This window comes from Oncorhynchus nerka, linkage group LG4 (genome assembly GCF_034236695.1).
Source record: "Oncorhynchus nerka isolate Pitt River linkage group LG4, Oner_Uvic_2.0, whole genome shotgun sequence".
In the NCBI taxonomy this organism is placed as follows: domain Eukaryota; kingdom Metazoa; phylum Chordata; class Actinopteri; order Salmoniformes; family Salmonidae; genus Oncorhynchus; species Oncorhynchus nerka.
Genome location: NC_088399.1, coordinates 209,463 through 229,980, shown reverse-complemented (window position 1 = coordinate 229,980; position 20,518 = coordinate 209,463). Strand labels below are relative to the sequence as shown.

The following is a 20,518-nucleotide window of genomic DNA, read 5'->3' as shown; positions in this document are numbered from 1 at the left end:
AATACCTGACCACTGTGACTGACCCAAAATTAAGGAAAGCTTTGACTATGTACAGACTCAGTGAGCATAGCCTTGCTATTGAGAAAGGCCGCCGTAGGCAGACATGGCTCTTAAGAGAAGACAGGCTGTGCTCACTGCCCACAAAATGAGGTGGAAACTGAGCTGCACTTCCTAACCTCCTGCCCAATGTATGACCATATTAGAGAGACATATTTCCCCCAGATTACACAGATCCACAAAGAATTCGAAAACAAATCCAATTTTGAAAAACTCCCATATCTTTTGGGTGAAATTCCACAGTGTGCCATCACAGCAGCAATATTTGTGACCTGTTGCCACAAGAAAAGGGCAACCAGTGAAGAACAAACACCATTGTAAATACAACCCATATTTATGCTTATTCATTTTATCTTGTGTCCTTTAACTATTTGTACATTGTATATATATATATAATATGACATTTGTAATGTCTTTACTGTTTTGAAACTTCTGTATGTGTAATGTTTACTGTTAATTTTTGTTGTTTTTCACTTTATATATATTCACTTTGTATGTTGTCTACCTCACTTGCTTTGGCAATGTTAACACATGTTTCCCATGCCAATAAAGCCCTTGAATTGAATTGAATTGAATTGAATTGACAGTAGATCTAGCTGGTCTGTCATAATACAATGGAGACCATTCACCTAGCTGGTCTGTCATAATATAATAGAGACATAGAGACAGTAGATCTAGCTGGTCTGTCATATTATAACAGAGACAGGAGATCTAGCTGGTCTGTCATATTATAATAGAGACAGTAGATCTAGCTGGTCTGTCATAATACAATAGAGACAGTATATTGAGCTGGTCTGTCATAATAGAATAGAGACAGTAGATCTAGCTTGTCTTTCATAATACAATAGAGACAGTATATCGAGCTGGTCTGTCATAATAAGCTAGATCTACTCTCTCAATTATACTACGAAAGACCAGCTAGATTTACTGTCTCATATTGTGACAGACCAGCTAGATCTATTATCTCTATTAAATTATGACGGACCAGCTATATCTACAGTCTTGATTATATTATGGCAGACCAGCTAGATCTACTGTATTTATTATATTATGACAGACCAGCTTGATCTACTGTCTCTATTATACTACGAAAGACCAGCTAGTTCTACTGTCTCTATTATTTTATGACGGACCAGCTAGTTCTACTGTCTCTATTATATTATTACAGACCAGCTAGATCTACTATCTCAATTATATTTTGGCAGACCAGCTAGATCTATTGTCTCATTTATATTGCGAAAGTCCAGATAGATTTACTGTCTCTATTATATTATGACAGACCAGCTAGATCTACAGTCTCAATTATATTATGACATACCAGCTACAACTACAGACTCTAATATATTATGACAGACCAGCTATATCTACTGTCTCAATTATATTATGACAGACCAGCTAGATCTACTGTCTGTCACGCCTTCGTCTTAGTATTTTGTGTTTTCTTTAATTATTTGTTCAGGCCAGGGTGTGACATGGGGTTATTGTATTGTCGTATTGGGGTTTTTGTAGGCATTGGGATTGTGGTTGATTAGGGGTGTGTCTAGTATAGGCTTGGCTGCCTGAGGCGGTTCTCAATCAGAGTCAGGTGATTCTTGTTGTCTCTGATGGGGAACCGTATTTAGGTAGCCTGGGTTCACTGTGTATTTCGTGGGTGATTGTTCCTGTCTCTGTGTAGTGTTCACCAGATAGGCTGTATTAGGTTTCACGTTCCGTTTGTTGTTTTCGTATTTATAAGTTATTTCATGTATCGTTCCGTTTTTCTTCATTAAAGTAACATGAGTAACCATCACGCTGCATTTCGGTCCGACTTTCTTTCAACAAACGAAGAACGCTGTTACACTGTCTCTATTGTATTATGACAGACCAGCTAGATCTACCACCTCAATTGTATTTTGGCAGACCAGCTAGATCTATTGTCTCATGTATATTGCTAAAGACCAGATAGATCTACTGTCTCTATTATATTATGACAGACCAGCTAAATCTACAGTCTCTATTATATTATGACAGACCAGCTAGATCTACTGTCTCTATTACATTATGACAGACCAGCTTGATCTACTGTCTCCATTATAATATGACAGACCAGCTAGATCTACTGTCTCTATTACATTATGACAGACCAGCTAGATCTACTGTCTCTATTATATTATGACAGACCAGCTAGATCTACTGTCTCTGTTATAATATGACAGACCAGCTTGATCTACTGTCTCTATTATATTATGACAGACCAGCTAGATCTACTGTCTCTATTATATTATGACAGACCAGCTATATCTACTGTCTCAATTATATTATGACAGACCAGCTATATCTACTGTCTCTATTACATTATGACAGACCAGCTTCATCTGCTCTCTATATTATATGTCGACAGACCAACAATATCTATTATCTCTATTATATTATGACAAACCAGATAGAGCAACTGTCTCAATTATATTATGGGAGACCAGCTACATCTAAATGTCTCTATTATATTATGGCAGACCAGCAAGATCTACTATCTCTATTATGTTATGACAGACCAGCTAGATCTACTGTCTCTAATATACTATGACATACCAGCAAGATCTTCTGTCTCAAATATATTATAGCAGACGAGCAAGATCTACTGTCTCTTTTATATTACGGCATACCAGCTAGATTTCCTGTCTGTATTATAATATGACAGACCAACTAGATCGACTATCTCAGATATTTTTTTAAATACCACCTAGATCTGTCTCAAATATATTATGGTAGACCAGCAAGATCTACTGTCTCTATTAAATTATGACAGACCAGCTAGATCTACTGTCTCTATTATATTATGACAGACCAGCTAGATCTACTGTCTCTACTATATTATGACAGATCAACTACATCTACAGTCTCTAATATATTATGACAGACCAGCTAGATCTACTGTCTCTATTATATTATGACAGACCAGCTAGATCTGCTGTCTCTATTATATTATGACAGACCAGCTAGATCTGCTGTCTTCATTATAATATGACAGACCAGCTAGATCTGCTGTCTCTATTATATTATGACAGGCCAGCTAGAACTACTGTCTCTATTATATTATGACAGACCAGTTAGATCTACTGTCTCTATAATATGACAGACCAGCTAGATCTACTGTCTCTAATATTTTACGACAGACCAGTTAGATCTACTGTCTCTATAATATGACAGACCAGCTAGATCTACTGTCTCTAATATTTTACGACAGACCAGCTAGATCTACTGTCTCTAATATTTTACGACAGACCAGCTAGATCTACTGTATCTATAATATGACAGGCCAGCTAGAACTACTGTCTCTATTATATTATGACAGACCAGCTAGATCTACTGTCTCTATAATATGACAGACCAGTTAGATCTACTGTCTCAATTAGATTATGACAGATCAGCGAGATCTACTTTCTCTATTATATTATGACAGACCAGCTAGGACTACTGTCTAAATGATTTTATGGCACATCAACGAGATCTACTTTGTCTATTATATTATGACAGACCAGCTAGGACTACTGTCTAAATGATTTTATGGCACATCAACGAGATCTACTTTGTCTATTATATTATGACAGACCAGCTAGGACTACCGTCTAAATGATTTTATGGCACATCAACGAGATCTACTTTGTCTATTATATTATGACAGACCAGCTAGGACTACCGTCTAAATGATTTTATGGCAGACCAGCTAGATTTACTGTCTCCATTATATTTTTATTTGATTTATTTCACCTTTATTTAACCTGGTAGGCTAGCTGGGAACAAGTTCTCATTTGCAACTGCGACCTGGCCAAGATAAAGCGTAGCAAAACATACAGTCAATGATACAGTAGAACAAAAGAAAACAAAAAGTCTATATACGGTATACAGTATGTGCAAATGAGGTAAGTTAATGAAATAAACAGGCCATGGTGGCAAAGTAATTACAATATAGCAATTAAACACTGGAATGGTAGATCGGCAGAAGATGAATGTGCAGTTAGAGATACTGGGGTACAAAGGAGCAAAATAAATAAATAAATAAACACCAGTACGGGGATGAGGTAGGTAGATAGATGGGCTGATTACAGATGGGTTATGTACAGGTACAGTGATCTGTAAGTTGCTCTGACAGCTGGTGCTTAAAGCTATTGAGGGAGATGTGAGTCTCCAGCTTCAGAGATTTTTGCAATTCGTTCCAGTCATGGGCAGCAGAGAACTGGAAGGAAAGACGACCAAAGAGGAATTGGCTTTGGGGGTGACCAGTGAGATATACCTGCTGGAGCGCGTGCTACGAGTGGGTGCTGCTATGGTGACCAGTGAGCTGAGATAAGGCGGTGCTTTACCTAGCAGAGACTTGTAGATAACCTGTAGCCAGTGGGTTTGGCGACGTGAATGAAGCGAGGGCCAACCAACGAGAGCATACAGGTTGCAATGGTGGGTAGTGTATGGGGCTTTGGTGACAAAATGGATGGCACTGTGATAGACTGCATCCAGTTTGTTGAGTATTGTGTTGGAGGCTATTTTATAGATGACATCACCGAAGTCGAGGATCGGTAGGATGGTCAGTTTTACGAGGGTGTGTTTTGCAGCATGAGTAAAGGATGCTTTGTTTCCAAATAGGAAGCCGATTCTAGATTTAATTTTGGATTGGAGATGCTTGATGTGAATCTGGAAGGAGAGTTTACAGTCTAACCAGACACCCAGGTATTTGTAGTCGTCCACGTATTCTAAGTCAGGGTCGTACAGAGTAGTGATGCTGGACGGGCGAGCAGGTGCGGGCAGTGATCGATTGAATAGCATGCATTTAGTTTTACTTGCATTTAAGAGCAGTTGGAGGCCATGGAAGGAGAGTTGAACATATGGGTCCAGTGAGTGGATGGGCTGGCTGGGGACACGGCGATTCAGGCAGTAAGCAGGCCGATGCTAACAAGCTAACAGTTAGTAGGCCGGGAGTAAAGCAAGCTAGTAGCTAGCAGTTAGCAGGCCTGGTTAGCAAGCAAGCAGTTAGCATGGGCTAGCATGGGCTAGCAGTTACAGACCGGGCAGGTAAGCTAGCAGTTAGCAGGCCAGGGCCGGCAGCTAGCAGTTAGTAGACCGGGGCAAGCTAGCAGATAGCAGGCCGGGATAGCAAGCAATTAACAGACCTGGTCAGCAAGCAAGCAGTTAGCAATGGCTAGCAGTTAGCTGACCGGGCAGGCAAGCTAGCAGTTAGCAGACCGGGTTAGCAAGCAAGCAGATAGCAGGGGCTAGAAAGTTAGCCTTTGGGGGACGTCGCGATGGGGGTAAGTCTGTTTTTGCCTCTTCGTGCATTGATGTCGATAGAACAGTCGTGGAATTAGTAGGATTCCAAGTAGCTCTAGGTAGCTAGCAGGCCTAGCTGGTTAGCATGATGGGCCTTCAGTGGGCGTCGCACCTGATGGGCCTGTTGGAGTCCTCGGGCAGATTATGTCGGTATTCCAGTCGTAGGGGATCTGCTGGGTTCCATGCCCCGTACCGGCTGTAGAAGGGGTCCGGATATTGTAGCCCAGGATATTGTAGCCGGGCTAACTTAATTATATACTGTCTCTATTATATTATGATAGACCAGCTAGATCTACTGTCTCTATTATAATATGACAGACCAGCTGATCTACTGTCTCTATTATATTATGACAGACCAACTACATCTACTGTCTCTATTATATTATGACAGACCTCTATTATTTATAATGACAGATACTCTACCAGGCGAGAAGAACCTAGAGACTTCCTTAGATATCGTGCACCAGCTTTTGTTAACATATATGCATAGGCCTCTTGGCACGTTCTGACCTTAGTTCTTTTCTCATGTCTTTGTTTTAGGTTGGTCAGGGTGTGAGTTGGGGTGGGTTGTCTATGTTCGTTTTTCAAATCAAATCAAATCAAATTTTATTTGTCACATACACATGGTTAGCAGATGTTAATGCGAGTGTAGCGAAATGCTTGTGCTTCTAGTTCCGACAATGCAGTGATAACCAACAAGTAATCTAACTAACAATTCCAAAACTACTGTCTTATACACAGTGTAAGGGGATAAAGAATATGTACATAAGGATATATGAATGAGTGATGGTACAGAGCAGCATACAGTAGATGGTATCGAGTACAGTATATACATATGAGATGAGTATGTAGACAAAGTAAACAAAGTGGCATAGTTAAAGTGGCTAGTGATACATGTATTACATAAGGATGCAGTCGATGATGTAGAGTACAGTATATACGTATGCATATGAGATGAATAATGTAGGGTAAGTAACATTATATAAGGTAGCATTGTTTAAAGTGGCTAGTGATATATTTACATAATTTCCCATCAATTCCCATTATTAAAGTGGCTGGAGTTGGGTCAGTGTCAATGACAGTGTGTTGGCAGCAGCCACTCAATGTTAGTGGTGGCTGTTTAACAGTCTGATGGCCTTGAGATAGAAGCTGTTTTTCAGTCTCTCGGTCCCAGCTTTGATGCACCTGTACTGACCTCGCCTTCTGGATGATAGCGGGGTGAACAGGCAGTGGTTCGGGTGGTTGATGTCCTTGATGATCTTTATGGCCTTCCTGTAACATCGGGTGGTGTAGGTGTCCTGGAAGGGATAGCCAAGGCCTACGGAGTGGCGCAGTGGTCAAAAGCACTATTGAGGTGTCAGTACAGACCCGGGTTCGTTTCCAGGCTGTCTTGCAGCCGGCCGAGACCGGGAGACGCATGAGGCAGCACACAATTGGTCCACCGTTGTCCGGGTTAGGTGAGGGTTTGGCTGGCCAGGATTTCCTTGTTTCATCGCACTCTAGCGACTCCTTGTGGCGGGCCAGTCGCCTACAAGCTGACTCGGTTGCCAGTTGGACCGTGTTTCCTCCAACATATTGGTACGTCTGGCTTCTGGGTTGAGCGAGCAGTGCGGCTTGGGTGGTGTTTCAGAGGACGCATGGCCTCCCCCGATTCCGTAGGTGAGTTGCAGCGATGGGACAAGACTGTAACTACCAATTGGGGAGAAAGAGGTAAATGTGAAGTCCATACATGTTCATACTGGTTCCCCTTGGGAATCAAACCCACAACTCTGGCATTGCAAGCACCATGCTCTACCAACTGAGCTACACAGGTATACAGGGTATAAGTAGTGTATATATAATGAATCCTAGCATGTGAAGGACTTCGGATTGCTTTATAGTATAAACGCCATAGTTAGTGGCAAGTAAGGCTAATAGTTAGTGGTAGCATTCTAAGAATCAAACAAGCTGGGATATGGGTAGAGGGCTAGACATGATGACTTATGCCGGCCATCTTGGGTGAATGTGATACGCAATAAGCCGGCAGCAAATAATGGCCTGAACATGGAAACTATCCAAAAGGGCAGATTAAACAATGTAGGCAATATGGCACATATGGTACAGGGCATGACTTACTAGCAGATTATAGATCCGCGCCAGAAATGTGTTTTAGGCTTTTATCCCCCTGTAATACACACATTAGGTTAGAGAGGCTGGAGCAGAGGGCAGCCACATTGCAGCACCCAACGAGCAGTTTGTTAAGTTCCTTTCCTAACTGGAACATAGGCAGTAGGTGGCACCTGAGATATTGATGCCAACAACCCTACGGTTGCAGGCTCACTTCCTGACAGATTTTTTTCCTCTGTCAGCACTGGGATTCAAACAGGCAAACCTCCAGTTGCTAGCCCGCTTTTCTAACCTCGAGGCTCAGGCTACCATATTGAATGAGTCATGTATAAGCATAGAGTCACATAGTAAAATGAGCCTATATAAGAGATTAAATAAGTCTAGCAATGAAACCTAACATTAGTTTGTCTCTAACTCCCAGGCCTGAGAGAGGTATGAGACCAAGGGTTTTGCCTCATTAAACAAAGGTTAAATCAAATAAATAAAATCCCCAGGGGGCAGCAGAAACCAGCTTAGGTGATGTGCTCTTCCAGGAAGTCTTGATAATTACTCAGGTGTGAGCACTCAGGATTTGTTGGCAGTCTGGGTGCGAGAAGAGTCCAGAAGTCTTTCAAATAGCTTTTTAAAAATATTTTGGGATTGTGCATATTTATTTTGTCAACGACCAAGTGGTCAAGAGCTGGCCCTGAACTCGGTAAGTTTGCGATCTCCTGAGCACATGTATATAATACACGGTCCTGATTTCTCACGTCAACCAGTTATACGAGTAAAGACATACAGCTTTTTTTTTAAACGCTGTGATGGAAACAGGAAGTCAACAATTTCTAAAATGCTGAGAATTTTCTTGTTCGACATTGTGATCTTTTTGTGTTGGTAAAATTAATTTCGCGAGAAAATGCGGTGGAAATGCTTTTACGCGTAATTATAGATACTATAACCATCCTATCGAAGTAAACTTGGAGTAACCTGATATGGTGTGTGGCCCTCTCACTACAACTCAGGAAACCATGCAGTTTATTAGGCAACAGATTAAATCATTTGTTATGAATTTAACAGGGTAGTGAAAGTGCATCTAGATGCTCCTTTACAATGAATATAGAGGGTATTCTGCTGACATGATCGATGCTTGACTGCTGTTTGACAAATAAAAATATCCTCGCTCTTATCCATAATAATATCATGTAGACGAGACAACCCGCACAGCCTACCCATACTGTATCTGCTACCTTTTGGCTAAACTGCAAGTGTCAAGACCAGTATAGGCACATTGGCTATTTAACGCAACATTTGGGGCAAATCTATCCATACAGTTGAATGTGATGCAAACGCGTTCAATTTATGATTTGTTTTATTCGGTAGATAAACTTAAGTGAAAAATTACTTTGTGTGCCCTACATAATGCACAGATTTTTATCAAGTCAGTTTGGAACCAGAAAATGTGGATGTTTTCTTTGTGAGTTTTATAATATTTTAATAAAAATCTGTCAACTTTTTTGGGATGTAAACCTAGCAAAATATGCACATTTTTAAATCATGTTACAGACCAGTTAAGGCCTAGGACCGCGTTCCTGATAACTTCATGACACCTTGTCTGACTAATCAGGCTGTAATGCACCATGAATTCATATACTGTACACAGTCTGAAACCTTGCAAATGCAAATGTTCCTTACAAGACAGAATGTTGAATACAATTACATATCAACTTACTCTACAGGAAAGCATTGTTCCTCCATTTATTTTAGTGCCTTTAAGTATATGGTTCGGTCAGTTTATATTTCGGTGTTTTCATTCTAACACACATCATTTAAACACTTGGATAATAAGTAAACAATAGAAAGTTACCGGACCACAGACTGAACATTTTAAATGAGTTTCCTCGCATTCAGCTGGCAATGCCAAACATACCATCACTCAATAAAGTCTGGTTAACAATACTATCCTGTGTATTTTTTGCATCTAATAAAAGCAGCTGAAGGACCAACCACACAGACAACCGGTACGTTTGAAATCAAATGTATTCAACATTCTGGCTTGAAAGGAACATTGACATTATTTTGCACTCAAATGGTTCAGGCTGTATGAAACCAATGAATTGCACTGGTGTAAAGTACTTCGTTTTGGGGGGGGTATCTGTACTTTACTATTTCTATTTTTGACAACTTTTACTAAAATACATTCCTAAAAAAAAGTACTTTTTACTCCATACATTTTCACTGATGCCCAAAAGTACTTTTTACTCCATACATTTTCACTGATGCCCAAAAGTACTTTTTACTCCATACATTTTCACTGATGCCCAAAAGTACCTTTTACTCCATACATTTTCACTGATGCCCAAAAGTACTTTTTACTCCATACATTTTCACTGATGCCCAAAAGTACTTTTTACTCCATACATTTTCACTGATGCCCAAAAGTACTTTTTACTCCATACATTTTCACTGATGCCCAAAAGTACTTTTTACTCCATACATTTTCACTGATGCCCAAAAGTACTTTTTACTCCATACATTTTCACTGATGCCCAAAAGTACTTTTTACTCCATACATTTTCACTGATGCCCAAAAGTACTCGATTCTCTCACACACACACATGGGGCAATAAACAATAAAAATTAACAGTAAACATTACACATACAGAAGTTTCAAAACAATAAAGACATTACAAATGTCATATTACGTGTATATATACAGTGTTGTAACGATGTACAAATGGTTAAGGGTACACAAGGGAAAATAAATATGGGTTGTATTTACAATGGTGTTTGTTCTTCACTGGTTGCCCTTTTCTCGTGGCAACAGGTCACACATCTTGCTGCTGTGATGGCACACTGGAATTTCACCCAGTAGATATGGGAGTTTATAAATTTTTAAAAAATTAAAAATTCTTTGTGGATCTGTGTAATCTGAGGGAAATATGTGTCTCTATGGTCATACATTGGACAGGAGGTTAGGAAGTGCAGTAGTATCTCTCTATTGTGATGTTTGCTTATTATAAGGAATTTGAAATAATTTATACTTGTGATACTTAAATATAAAAAGTAAATGTAATTGCTAAAATATACTTAAGTATATTTAAAACTAAATACTTTTTGACTTTTACTCTAGTATTTTTCTGGGTGACTTTTACTTGAGTCATTTACTTTTAAGAAGGTATCTTTACTCCAGTATGACACCTGGGTGCTTTTACACCACTGCTGAGTTGATTAATCAGACAACATAAGACCCTTAGACAGCAATATTAGGTCATGCAACACGCGCTAGTCTCACTCTACACAATGGCCAAAACAGAGCAGTATCGAGTACCAGTAGAAGGAACTGCCCAGAAACTGATTGACCATTGAATGCTCTAGCTCTCAACTGCCCATTTACACCTAATTTCAGTTTTTCAGCATAAATTTGCATGAGTTTTCATGTTTTCTTAATTCATGTGTCTGTGGCTTCCGATATCTTTTTAAATGTTTTTTTTATATATAATTTTATACTAATTGGTCTTTTCACGTCAGAGCTTTTTCAGAGCGGTCAAAATACCAATTAGTGAAATGAAGATCAGAATTAGACTGTCTTTACACAGGCAGCCAGTTTTCTCTGCAGCAGTCAAGTGAGTGTCTGTGTGACTGCCTCCCAGCAGGGAGGGGTAGTTTGCTCTAGCTGAGCTGATAGTTCCTGTTTTCAGCTATTCACAGAGCTTGGGTTAGGTGCTCGTCTCCTTCCTGTTCCTGATTTATTTTGTAAAGGAAAGTTTCTCTCTCTCTCTCTGAACACCTCCACAGAAGCAGTGTAAATTCAGATGCATAGATTAAACCAAGGAATCCTCTTTTAAAGAAGCATTCTCTACGCCCTGACTGGTTAGTCTTCTCTACACTCTGATACTAGTAAGTAACCTTTTTTAGAGATGTGTTGGTATGTAATGTTCTCCACCATTCCTGCGTTGGGTGTCAGTTTTTCACCTGGAGCCATTGTTTAAGGTCTGTGATCCTGTTGAACCTGATTGACTGGGTGCTTCCAAGCTGCTCAAGCATAACTAGGCTACATCGGTCTTTTAATCTACATGTCGGATCAGCCTTAGCTACATCTGTTTTATAGTCTTGCTGTCTGATCAGCCATAACTACATATGTCTTCATATCTAGCTTTCTGCGCAGCCATAAATGTATCTGTCTTCTAACTGTCTGCTCGGCCATAACTACAGTACATATGTCTTCATACCTAGCTTTCTGCTCAGCCATACATTTACATTTAAGTCATTTAGCAGACGCTCTTATCCAGAGCGACTTACAAATTGGTGCATTCACCTTATGACATCCAGTGGAACAGCCACTTTACAATAGTGCATCTAAATCTTTTAAGGGGGGGGAGGGTGAGAAGGATTACTTTATCCTATCCTAAATGTACAGTGGGGCAAAAAAGTATTTAGTCAGCCACCAATTGTGCAAGTTCTCCCACTTAAAAAGATGAGAGGCCTGTAATTTTCATCATAGGTACACTTCCAACTATGACAGACAAAATGAGAAAAAAAATCCAGAAAATCACATTGTAGGATTTTTAATGAATGTATTTGCAAATTATGGTGGAAAATAAGTATTTGGTCAATAACAAAAGTTCATCTCAATACTTTGTTATATACCCTTTGTTTGCTCAGCCATAACTACAGAGCATGTCTTCTAGTCTAGCTGTTGGCTCAGCCATAACTACAGTACATATGTCTTCTAGTCTAGCTGTTGGCTCAGCCATAACTACAATACATATGTCTTCTAGTCTAGCTGTCTGCTCAGCCATAATGAGGATACAGTGCTTTCGAAAAGTATTCAGACCCTTTTTCCACATTTTAATTTACAGACTTATTCTAAAATTGAATTAAACATTTATCTACACACAATACTCAAATGACAAAGCGAAAACAGGTTTTTAGACATTTTATAACACATGGTATAGATGGTACTATACATACTGTATGTTAAGGCTTTAGGTCTTTGCTCCATCCCCAGCTACCCTGGTGTGACCTGAGGCTCAGCCGACGTCATGGCTATCTCTCCTACCGTAACCCTCCACCTGGACGATGGTGTGGTGCGTGGCCTGGACCTGCAGTCCTGTGCTGTCCAGCTGTGTAAAGGACATGGTCACTGTGTGGCTCAGGGACAGGCCACCACCTGTGAGTGTATCCTGGGGTACAGAGGAGAGTTCTGCCATGAGAGTGTCAATGAGGCAATCGGTGTTCCGCTCACCCTGGGGGTAGTGGCCTTTATCGTTGGCATCCTCATCCTCTCCTTCCTCATTGCGTTCATCAGGCAGAGGGTCAAGGTCAAAAGGTGGTAACTATAGAATTATTATCATAATTAAATATAAATACAGCCAACTGAACGTATGGTGAAACAGTCCTCCTGTACCTGGAACACTTGTGCTAATGTCTGTGTCGTTATAGGAAAGCTGCAGCCAAGGATTCACGTGGTTTAGAAAAAGACATTCTGTAGCATCAAGGTAGGACATTCAACCACGTTCTCACACAATAATTAGCAATAAGTGAACCATAACTCATGCCACAAACATTAATTTCATGTTAAGAAAAAATCTGGTATGATGTTATTTACAGTAGTTAAAACAATTTGTATACATGTTTTAATGTTTCTGAAGTCTTTAACATGTCTAGTGAACTGAATGTCTGTTCTCTGTGATTTTAATGTCATTGTCACACTCTTCTTGTAGGTTTGGTTGACGGTCCAACATCAGAGCACATCCCCTTCATCAGGCTTTATCCCCGGTATAAACAATTATATACTGTAGTACTCTTCATATGAACTACATGCGTTAGTGTTAACTACTATACCATAGCACTATTTATATAAACAACTATTTACTGTAGTACTCTTCATATGAACTACATGCGTTAGTGTTAACTACTATACCATAGCACTACTTATATTAACAACTATGCTGTGGTACTAATTGAAATCCATATTTGGTGGGACGACTCGTGAAAAGTAAGGACTGTTTTTGGCGATAGCTGTGTTCGAATACTAACAAACTGTATACTACATACTTAATAAGTGTATATTACATACTATATACTGTTTGTTGATTTTTAGTATACTGTAAATGACCGGTATCCTTTCAGTTGATTGTACTAGCGCTTTGCCTGTCTATCTGTAGTTGATGCTGTTGCTATGCAACTTCTTGTTAGCATAGCTAACAAATTACTAGCTAGACGTTTTATGACTTCATTGAGAACCCACAACGGCTATACCACTTAGCTAAGCCAAGAATAGTCAAGCCAATAAATGTTGGGTAGTTAGCATATAGTTAATATACTGGCAAGTTTGTATTAGTAACTAGCTAACATACAGTACCTACAAGCAACTGCTGTAATGATACGCTATGCAGTTCTATGCTAACAAACTGTCAGCGAACGTAACGTGACTTATTTGAAAAGTCGTTACTCCAGAGTGGTGCAGCGGTCTAAGGCACTGCATCTCAGTGCCAAAGGTGTCACTACAGACCCTGGTTCGATTCCAGGCTGTATCACAACCGACCGTGATTAGGAGTCCCATAGGGCGGCACACAATTGGCCCAGGGTCGTTAGGGTTTGGCCGGGGTAGGCCGTCATTTAAAAAAATAATTTGTTCTCAACTGATTTGCCTATTTAAACCCCAATATTAAAGGTTACATTAAAATTACATTTCTCAACAATTTCCTTCCGTTTGAGCCTGGCCTGACTGGCTTACCTCCTTTAGAGCCTGACTGGCTTACCTCCTTTAGAGCCTGACTGGCTTACCTCCTTTAGAGCCTGACTGGCTTACCTCCTTTAGAGCCTGACTGGCTTACCTCCTTTAGAGCCTGACTGGCTTACCTCCTTTAGAGCCTGACTGGCTTACCTCCTTTAGAGCCTGACTGGCTTACCTCCTTTAGAGCCTGACTGGCTTACCTCCTTTAGAGCCTGACTGGCTTACCTCCTTTAGAGCCTGACTGGCTTACCTCCTTTAGAGCCTGACTGGCTTACCTCCTTTAGAGCCTGACTGGCTTACCTCCTTTAGAGCCTGACTGGCTTACCTCCTTTAGAGCCTGACTGTTAGTGTTGTCTGACTCAGGACAAGTGATTGAAAGAGAAGTGATTGAAAGACACACCTAAGCAGTGGAAACATTTAACACGTTTTCTCCAAAACATGACAGGAATTTCAACGCTGGTAAACCAGTCAGTCCAACAGTGTTTTTCATTGGCAACAGAAAGCATCCGCTGGGGATTGAGGTTTGAAAATAAACACTGTTCTATACAGGCTGTAGTGTTCGTCAAAACAGGTTTCGTCTTGCATGCTTAGGATTGCATGACTATCCCTATTGTGCTGCTGAGATCAAAGTGAAGTTTACTGTCCAACATCAGAGCTTGGCCTTTTCATTGGCTCCATCCCTGGTACATGTATAAATAACTATATATTGTAGTACTATACATATAAACAACTAAATAATTATATACGTGACTACTGTATACAGTATACTGAAGTACTATTCAAATAAACAACTATATACTGTAGTACTATTCAAATAAACTACATGCGCTAGTACTACTAGTGTTAACTACTATACAATAGGACTTCTTATATAAACAAATATGCTATTAGTGTGGTGATGCACTCTGTTGCCTAACTTGTTTGTGTTGCTTGTGGCTGTATTGCTTGTGGTTTGTTGCCTGACTTGTTTGTGCTGCTTGTGGCTGTGTTGCCTGACTGTTGCCTGACTGGTTTGTGCTGCTTGTGGCTGTGTTGCTTGTGGTTTGTGTTAACTGATTTTGTGTTCCCTGACTTAGTGTTATCTCTGACTCATTAGTGACTAATAGACCTAAGCAATGGCAACATTCAGTTGCTCCAAAACATGACAAGAATTCCAACTGAGCTTTTCATTGGCCACAAAATATACACTGTATACAAGTCTGGTCCCCTCGCTGATATAATTTTCTCTTGTAACTGTAAACTCAAGTGAGTTTGTTTTAATTTCAAGCTGCTCCAGTCTCTCCCTGTAGAGGTGAGAGCGTAATGGAAGCCTGTACAGTCATGGACCTTCGGATCATACAACCGCCTTGTTAATTCCATGTGGATAAAATGCTATTATGTTCTGGAATAATTATTGTTGACGCATTGCAAACAAAATATTTTATCCATTGTATTTTTTTAAGCTTTGTTCTTGTATCTGAATTTTGGATATGCTTAAACCTGGGCAAATTCACATTAAAACACTGTTTACTTCTGTGTGATCAATGTCTCCTAGTGGTATCCTTTTAAACGGATTGTTTATCATATTTGTCGAACCCATCACATTTTGTAGAACTAACCTGTAGATAACTAGGCCTAGTTTTTTTTAACCTGTTTATGACATCCATGTACTTGGCCAACAAAACAACTTGTTAGCATTCCTTAGAGTAGAAAGCAGGGTTTGGAACCAAATTATTTTACAATCGTTTTGTTCAACTCTTCTGACCAGCAAAATAAAGTTCTGAACTGGTTTGAAGCAACAACAAAAAATGTATACATTCCTTTTTATAACCTGTCAAAAACTTTTTAAACATTGAACCTGTTAAATGACTTCACCGAACAGAGCAGTTAAGATAGTTCAAATGTGTGATGGACAGACAAGTGCACCGGCATTAAAAACAATTCTTACCTTTTTTGTAGTTAATAAATTGAACATGAAACGTGATAACTAGGCCTATAGTATCCTTAACTAGCCATGAAAAAGTGAATCCATTCTCTTCTGGCTAATTAAAAATGTATCTTCTGAATCAAGCTTGTACTGTAAAAAGGCAAAGGTAGGTAAAGCCCTTATCTCAGCTCACTACGCACCCGTAGCACGCGCTCCAGCAGGTATATTTCACTGGTTTGGCCGCCTTTCCTTCCAGTTCTCTGCTAAATAGCACACCCAACTACCTCATCTCCATATTATTACTTACCCTCTTGCTCTTTTGTATCCCAGTATCTCTACTTGCACATTCATCTTCTGCACATCTATCACTAGTGTTTAATTGCTAAATTGTAATTATTTTGCCACTCTGGCCTATTTATTGCCTTTACCTCCCTAATCTTACTGCCTTTGCACACACCGTATATAGATTATTTTTTATTGTGTTATTGACTACATTTGTTTATCCCGTTTGTAACTCTGTGTCTCACTGCTTTGCTTTATCTTGGCCAGGTCGCGAGTTGTAAATGAGAACTTGTTCTCAACTGTCCGACCTGGTTAAATAAATTAAAAAAAAGCTTGTCCTGTCAGTACAGTAGCCTCTGCTTCAGAAGGGGTAGGGGAAGGTAGCCTAAACATGCTCAGTCAAAGTTTTCAGGCAGACACTGGAATATGTTTGAGTGACAGTGAGGGCATAGGAGCTTTGTTTTTCTTTTTGTGGGATTAGAAACGAATGCCTTGAATGTAAAATAACGTTATTAACTGGTTCCCATGCTTATAAAATAACGGTTCTGTTCCAGAATAGTATGGATCACTTTCTTTTTCGGTTGGATCACTTTTTCGGTTCTGTTCCCTGAACCAGTTACAATCCCCGGTGGAAAGTATCACATTTTCTATTTACAAAAACACTAAACATGTCATTTGTCAACATTTAATCAAGGAACAGTGGTAGCAGATGTTGGCGTGACCAATCAATCATGTCCCGCATTTTGTCCCTTTGTCCCGCAACCAAACACTCATGTCCCGCATTTTGTCAACAAATTAAAACACCAATTTACAACAAAAAGGTACATTTGTCACGTATATTAGACCTAATAACATTTGAGAATTGACATTCCAACCTGTAACGTTGCACTTATAACAAGATATATCATAAAGATGTCGTGCTGGTGATGTTAAGCACCCCAAAATATGAATGTGTAGACTACACTGTATCGCAAAATCAGCCCCTGGCAACTCCAATTCAATGGGAGTGATTTGAGCACACAGATCCTGACCCATCCAATATTTAAGGGTGTGTCTATATAGTATTCAGACCCCTTGACCTAACACATGTTACATTAGTCTTATTATAAAATGGATTAAATAAAGGCCATTACTCAGAAATACCCACACAATACACCATAATGACAAGGCGAAAACAGGTTCTTAGAATTTTTCATGTATTCAGACCCTTTTCTATGAGACTTGAAATTGAGCTCAGGTGCATCCTGTTTCCATTGATAATCTTTTAAAGGTTTCTCAATCAAATTTAGTCACACACATGGTAATGCGAGTGTAGCGAAATGCTTGTGCTTCTAGTTCTGACTATGCAGTAATATCTAACAAGTAATCTAACCTAGCAATTTCACAACTACCTTATCACACAAGTAAAGGAATAAGAATATGTACATAAAAATAAATGAATGAGCAGTGGCCGTGCAGCATAGGCAAGATGCAGTAGACAGTATGTACATATGAGATGAGTAATGTAGGGTATGTAAACATTATATAAAGTAGCATTGTTTAAAGTGGCTAGTGATGTATTTATTACATAAATGTTTCATTATTAAAGTGGCTAGAGATGAGTCAGTATGTTGGCAGCAGCCACTCAATGGCTACAACTTGATTGGAGTCCACCTGTGGTCAATTAAATTGATTGGAGTCCACCTGTGGTCAATTAAATTGATTGGAGTCCACCTGTGGTCAATTAAATTGATTGGAGTCCACCTGTGGTCAATTAAATTGATTGGAGTCCACCTGTGGTCAATTAAATTGATTGGAGTCCACCTGTGGTCAATTAAATTGATTGGACATGATTTGGAAAGGCACACACCTGTCACAATTGACAGTGCATGTCAGAGCAAAAAACCAAGCCATTAGGTCGAAGAAATTGTCCGTTGAGCTCCGAGTCAGGATTGTGTTGAGGCACAGATTTGGGGAAGGGTACCAAAACATTTCTGCAGCATTGAAGGTCCCCAAGAACATTGGCCTCATCCCTACGGTGAAGCATGGTGGTGGCAGCATCAAGCTGTGTGGGGATGTTATTCAGCAGCAGGGGCTGGGAGACTAAGTCAGGATTGAGGGAAAAATGAACGGAGCAAAGTATAGAGATCCTTGATGAAAACCTGCTTCAGAGCACTCAGGACCTCAGACTGGGGCAAAGGTTCACTTCCAGCAGGACAACGACCCTAAGCACACAGGCAAGACAACGTAGGAGTGGCTTCGGGACAAGTCTCTGAATGTCCTTGAGTGGCCCAGCCAGAGCTCGGACTTGAACCCGATGGAACATCTCTGGAGAGCCCTGGAAATAGATGTGCAGAGACGCTCCCCATCCAACCTGACAGAACTTGAGAGGATCTGCAGAGAAAAATGGGATAAACTCCCCAAATACAGGTGTACCAAGTTTATACCGTTATACCCAAGACTCGAGGCTGTAATTACTGCCAAAGGTGCTTGAACAAAGAACTGAGTCAAGGGTCTGAATGCTTATGTAAATGTGGTATTTATTTGTTTATAAATTAGCAAACATTTCTAAAAGCCTGTTTTTGCATTGCCATTACAGGGTAGTGTGTGTAGATTGATGGAGAAAAAAAACAATTTCATAAGGTTGTAACCTAACAAAATGTAGAAAAAGTAAAGGGGTCTGAATACTTCCCGAAGGCACTGTATTCCATGTTCTATGGCGCTGGCATTGTAACATTATTTACAAATGACATCTTCAAATACAAACATGCCATAGGCCACATTATAGGCATATTCCCAAAAGTGTGAAATAATTTATATTTCTATCATATTCACCCAAACAACAAGATTAGGTCTAGTTTCATGGTTAAAACGACATGCCTACATGTAGAGGTAAATGTCCTTCATTGGTAGATATGTAATGTTACTGTGTAGTGCTATAGTATACATGTCACACCTATCAATGGCAACTGGCCCTCGTCACCATAATGACCTCACAGATCAACGTCATAAGCGGGTCGTCTTCCTCCGTACGAGGTGCTCTTTGCCCGGGGGAAGTCTGCCTCGTCTTCCATGGAGTCTTTAGAGTAGGGGACGCTGCTCGCGCTACTCCGGGTTCGGGCTATGCTCGGCACCTCGATGCGGCGCGGTGGGGGTTTGGTGTTTCTGAAGTGTGCTGTGGTCTCCGAGACTCGCGTCTCTCCGCGGTTCTTACCGCCACAGCAACGACATATCCCAATGAACATGACCAAACCGCCCAGTAGCTCGAAGATGCCCCCGATGTATCCCAAAATAATACAGTAGCCGACGCGAATGTCGGTGCTGGATGCGGCGATGTCCTTGAAGATGTGAGTGTACCATGCAATTGGGATGATCGTCAAGACTCCAGACAGAAAGATGAGCATTCCCCCCAGCCCGGCTACTGTCCAGTTCGGGCGGTCTTTCCAGCACCTTACCCCGGGGGTTGCCGTGGCCAGCCCGATCAGAGTCAATATCAGAGACGCTACCATCAAGCCCTGGGCGACCGCTATAATCTGGTTGTTGAAGTACGCCTCGTCCTTTTGGTTACATTGGTTTACTTGGGACGAGCTGGACGTCTTGCATATGTCCCAGATGCCTTGTTGTAGGAACGTATCAACCGGCAGTGAGGCGATAGTGTTGATGGTTCTCCAGTTGGGAGCCACTGTCGCTGTGAGGTTTAGGATCCAGCCGCAAGGGGCAAGGACCATTCCGAAGATAAAAATGCCCGGGGTGCGCATCGAAGTGCGGATCCACTGCTCCGCGTGGCTCGGCATGGCTTCTGGACTGCTGTTACTAACTTGTTAAGGTGATACAGCAGCACTAGTCAGTCTAAGTAAACTAAAGTGGACAGACAGGAGTGTTGTCTTAAAAACTTGTCCGACTGAAACTGGGGAGGTGATAATACATTGGGTGTGGTTTCACTTTAAAAGAGCACCTGTTGCATCTGCTTTAGACAGCTTCTAATCTCGTCCAATTTGATATAGGCTATTATACGACTCATTTCATAGTTTTATCTAAATGTTGGGCTTCAGTATGCTATATGTATGCTATATCAGCCTAGTTAATGATATTTGAAAATACACGCACATTATATTAAACAAATATATATTAGCGCCTTTTCATTTTCGTGTCAATCTCCTTATGTTATAACA

General features: G+C 40.4%; 2 protein-coding genes across 3 annotated transcripts; one reads left to right on the top strand and one right to left on the bottom strand.

The window, feature by feature from the left end:
* Positions 1 to 7,994: 7,994 nt before the first annotated feature.
* Positions 7,995 to 15,699, top strand: LOC115125942 (zonadhesin-like). 2 transcript variants are annotated; one of them, XM_065017136.1, is made up of 5 exons: positions 7,995 to 8,155; positions 11,239 to 11,337; positions 12,449 to 12,769; positions 12,883 to 12,938; positions 13,164 to 15,699. In XM_065017136.1, the coding sequence occupies exons 3-4, from the start codon at positions 12,483 to 12,485 to the stop codon at positions 12,929 to 12,931; spliced, it is 336 nt and encodes a 111-aa protein (XP_064873208.1). In that variant the 5' UTR covers positions 7,995 to 8,155; positions 11,239 to 11,337; positions 12,449 to 12,482; the 3' UTR covers positions 12,932 to 12,938; positions 13,164 to 15,699. The 2 variants fall into 2 exon arrangements, with proteins under 2 accessions (XP_064873208.1, XP_064873207.1); XM_065017135.1 differs by having other exon boundaries at positions 11,236 to 11,337.
* A 1,339-nt stretch (positions 15,700 to 17,038) lies between these two features.
* LOC115125943 (claudin-23-like) lies at positions 17,039 to 20,246 on the bottom strand. The gene has a single exon (XM_029655532.2). The coding sequence runs from the start codon at positions 20,138 to 20,140 to the stop codon at positions 19,340 to 19,342; it is 801 nt and encodes a 266-aa protein (XP_029511392.1). The 5' UTR covers positions 20,141 to 20,246; the 3' UTR covers positions 17,039 to 19,339.
* Positions 20,247 to 20,518: the final 272 nt, after the last annotated feature.

What these genes read in the sequence shown, in the direction of transcription:
- LOC115125943 (XM_029655532.2), bottom strand. Translation starts at nt 20,140, where the DNA reads ATGCCGAGCCACGCGGAGCAGTGGATCCGCACTTCGATGCGCACCCCG.
- LOC115125942 (XM_065017136.1), top strand. Translation starts at nt 12,483, where the DNA reads ATGGCTATCTCTCCTACCGTAACCCTCCACCTGGACGATGGTGTGGTG. An exon ending in CAGAGGGTCAAGGTCAAAAG is followed by an intron (nt 12,770 to 12,882) that starts GTGGTAACTATA and finishes GTGTCGTTATAG; the next exon opens with GAAAGCTGCAGCCAAGGATT.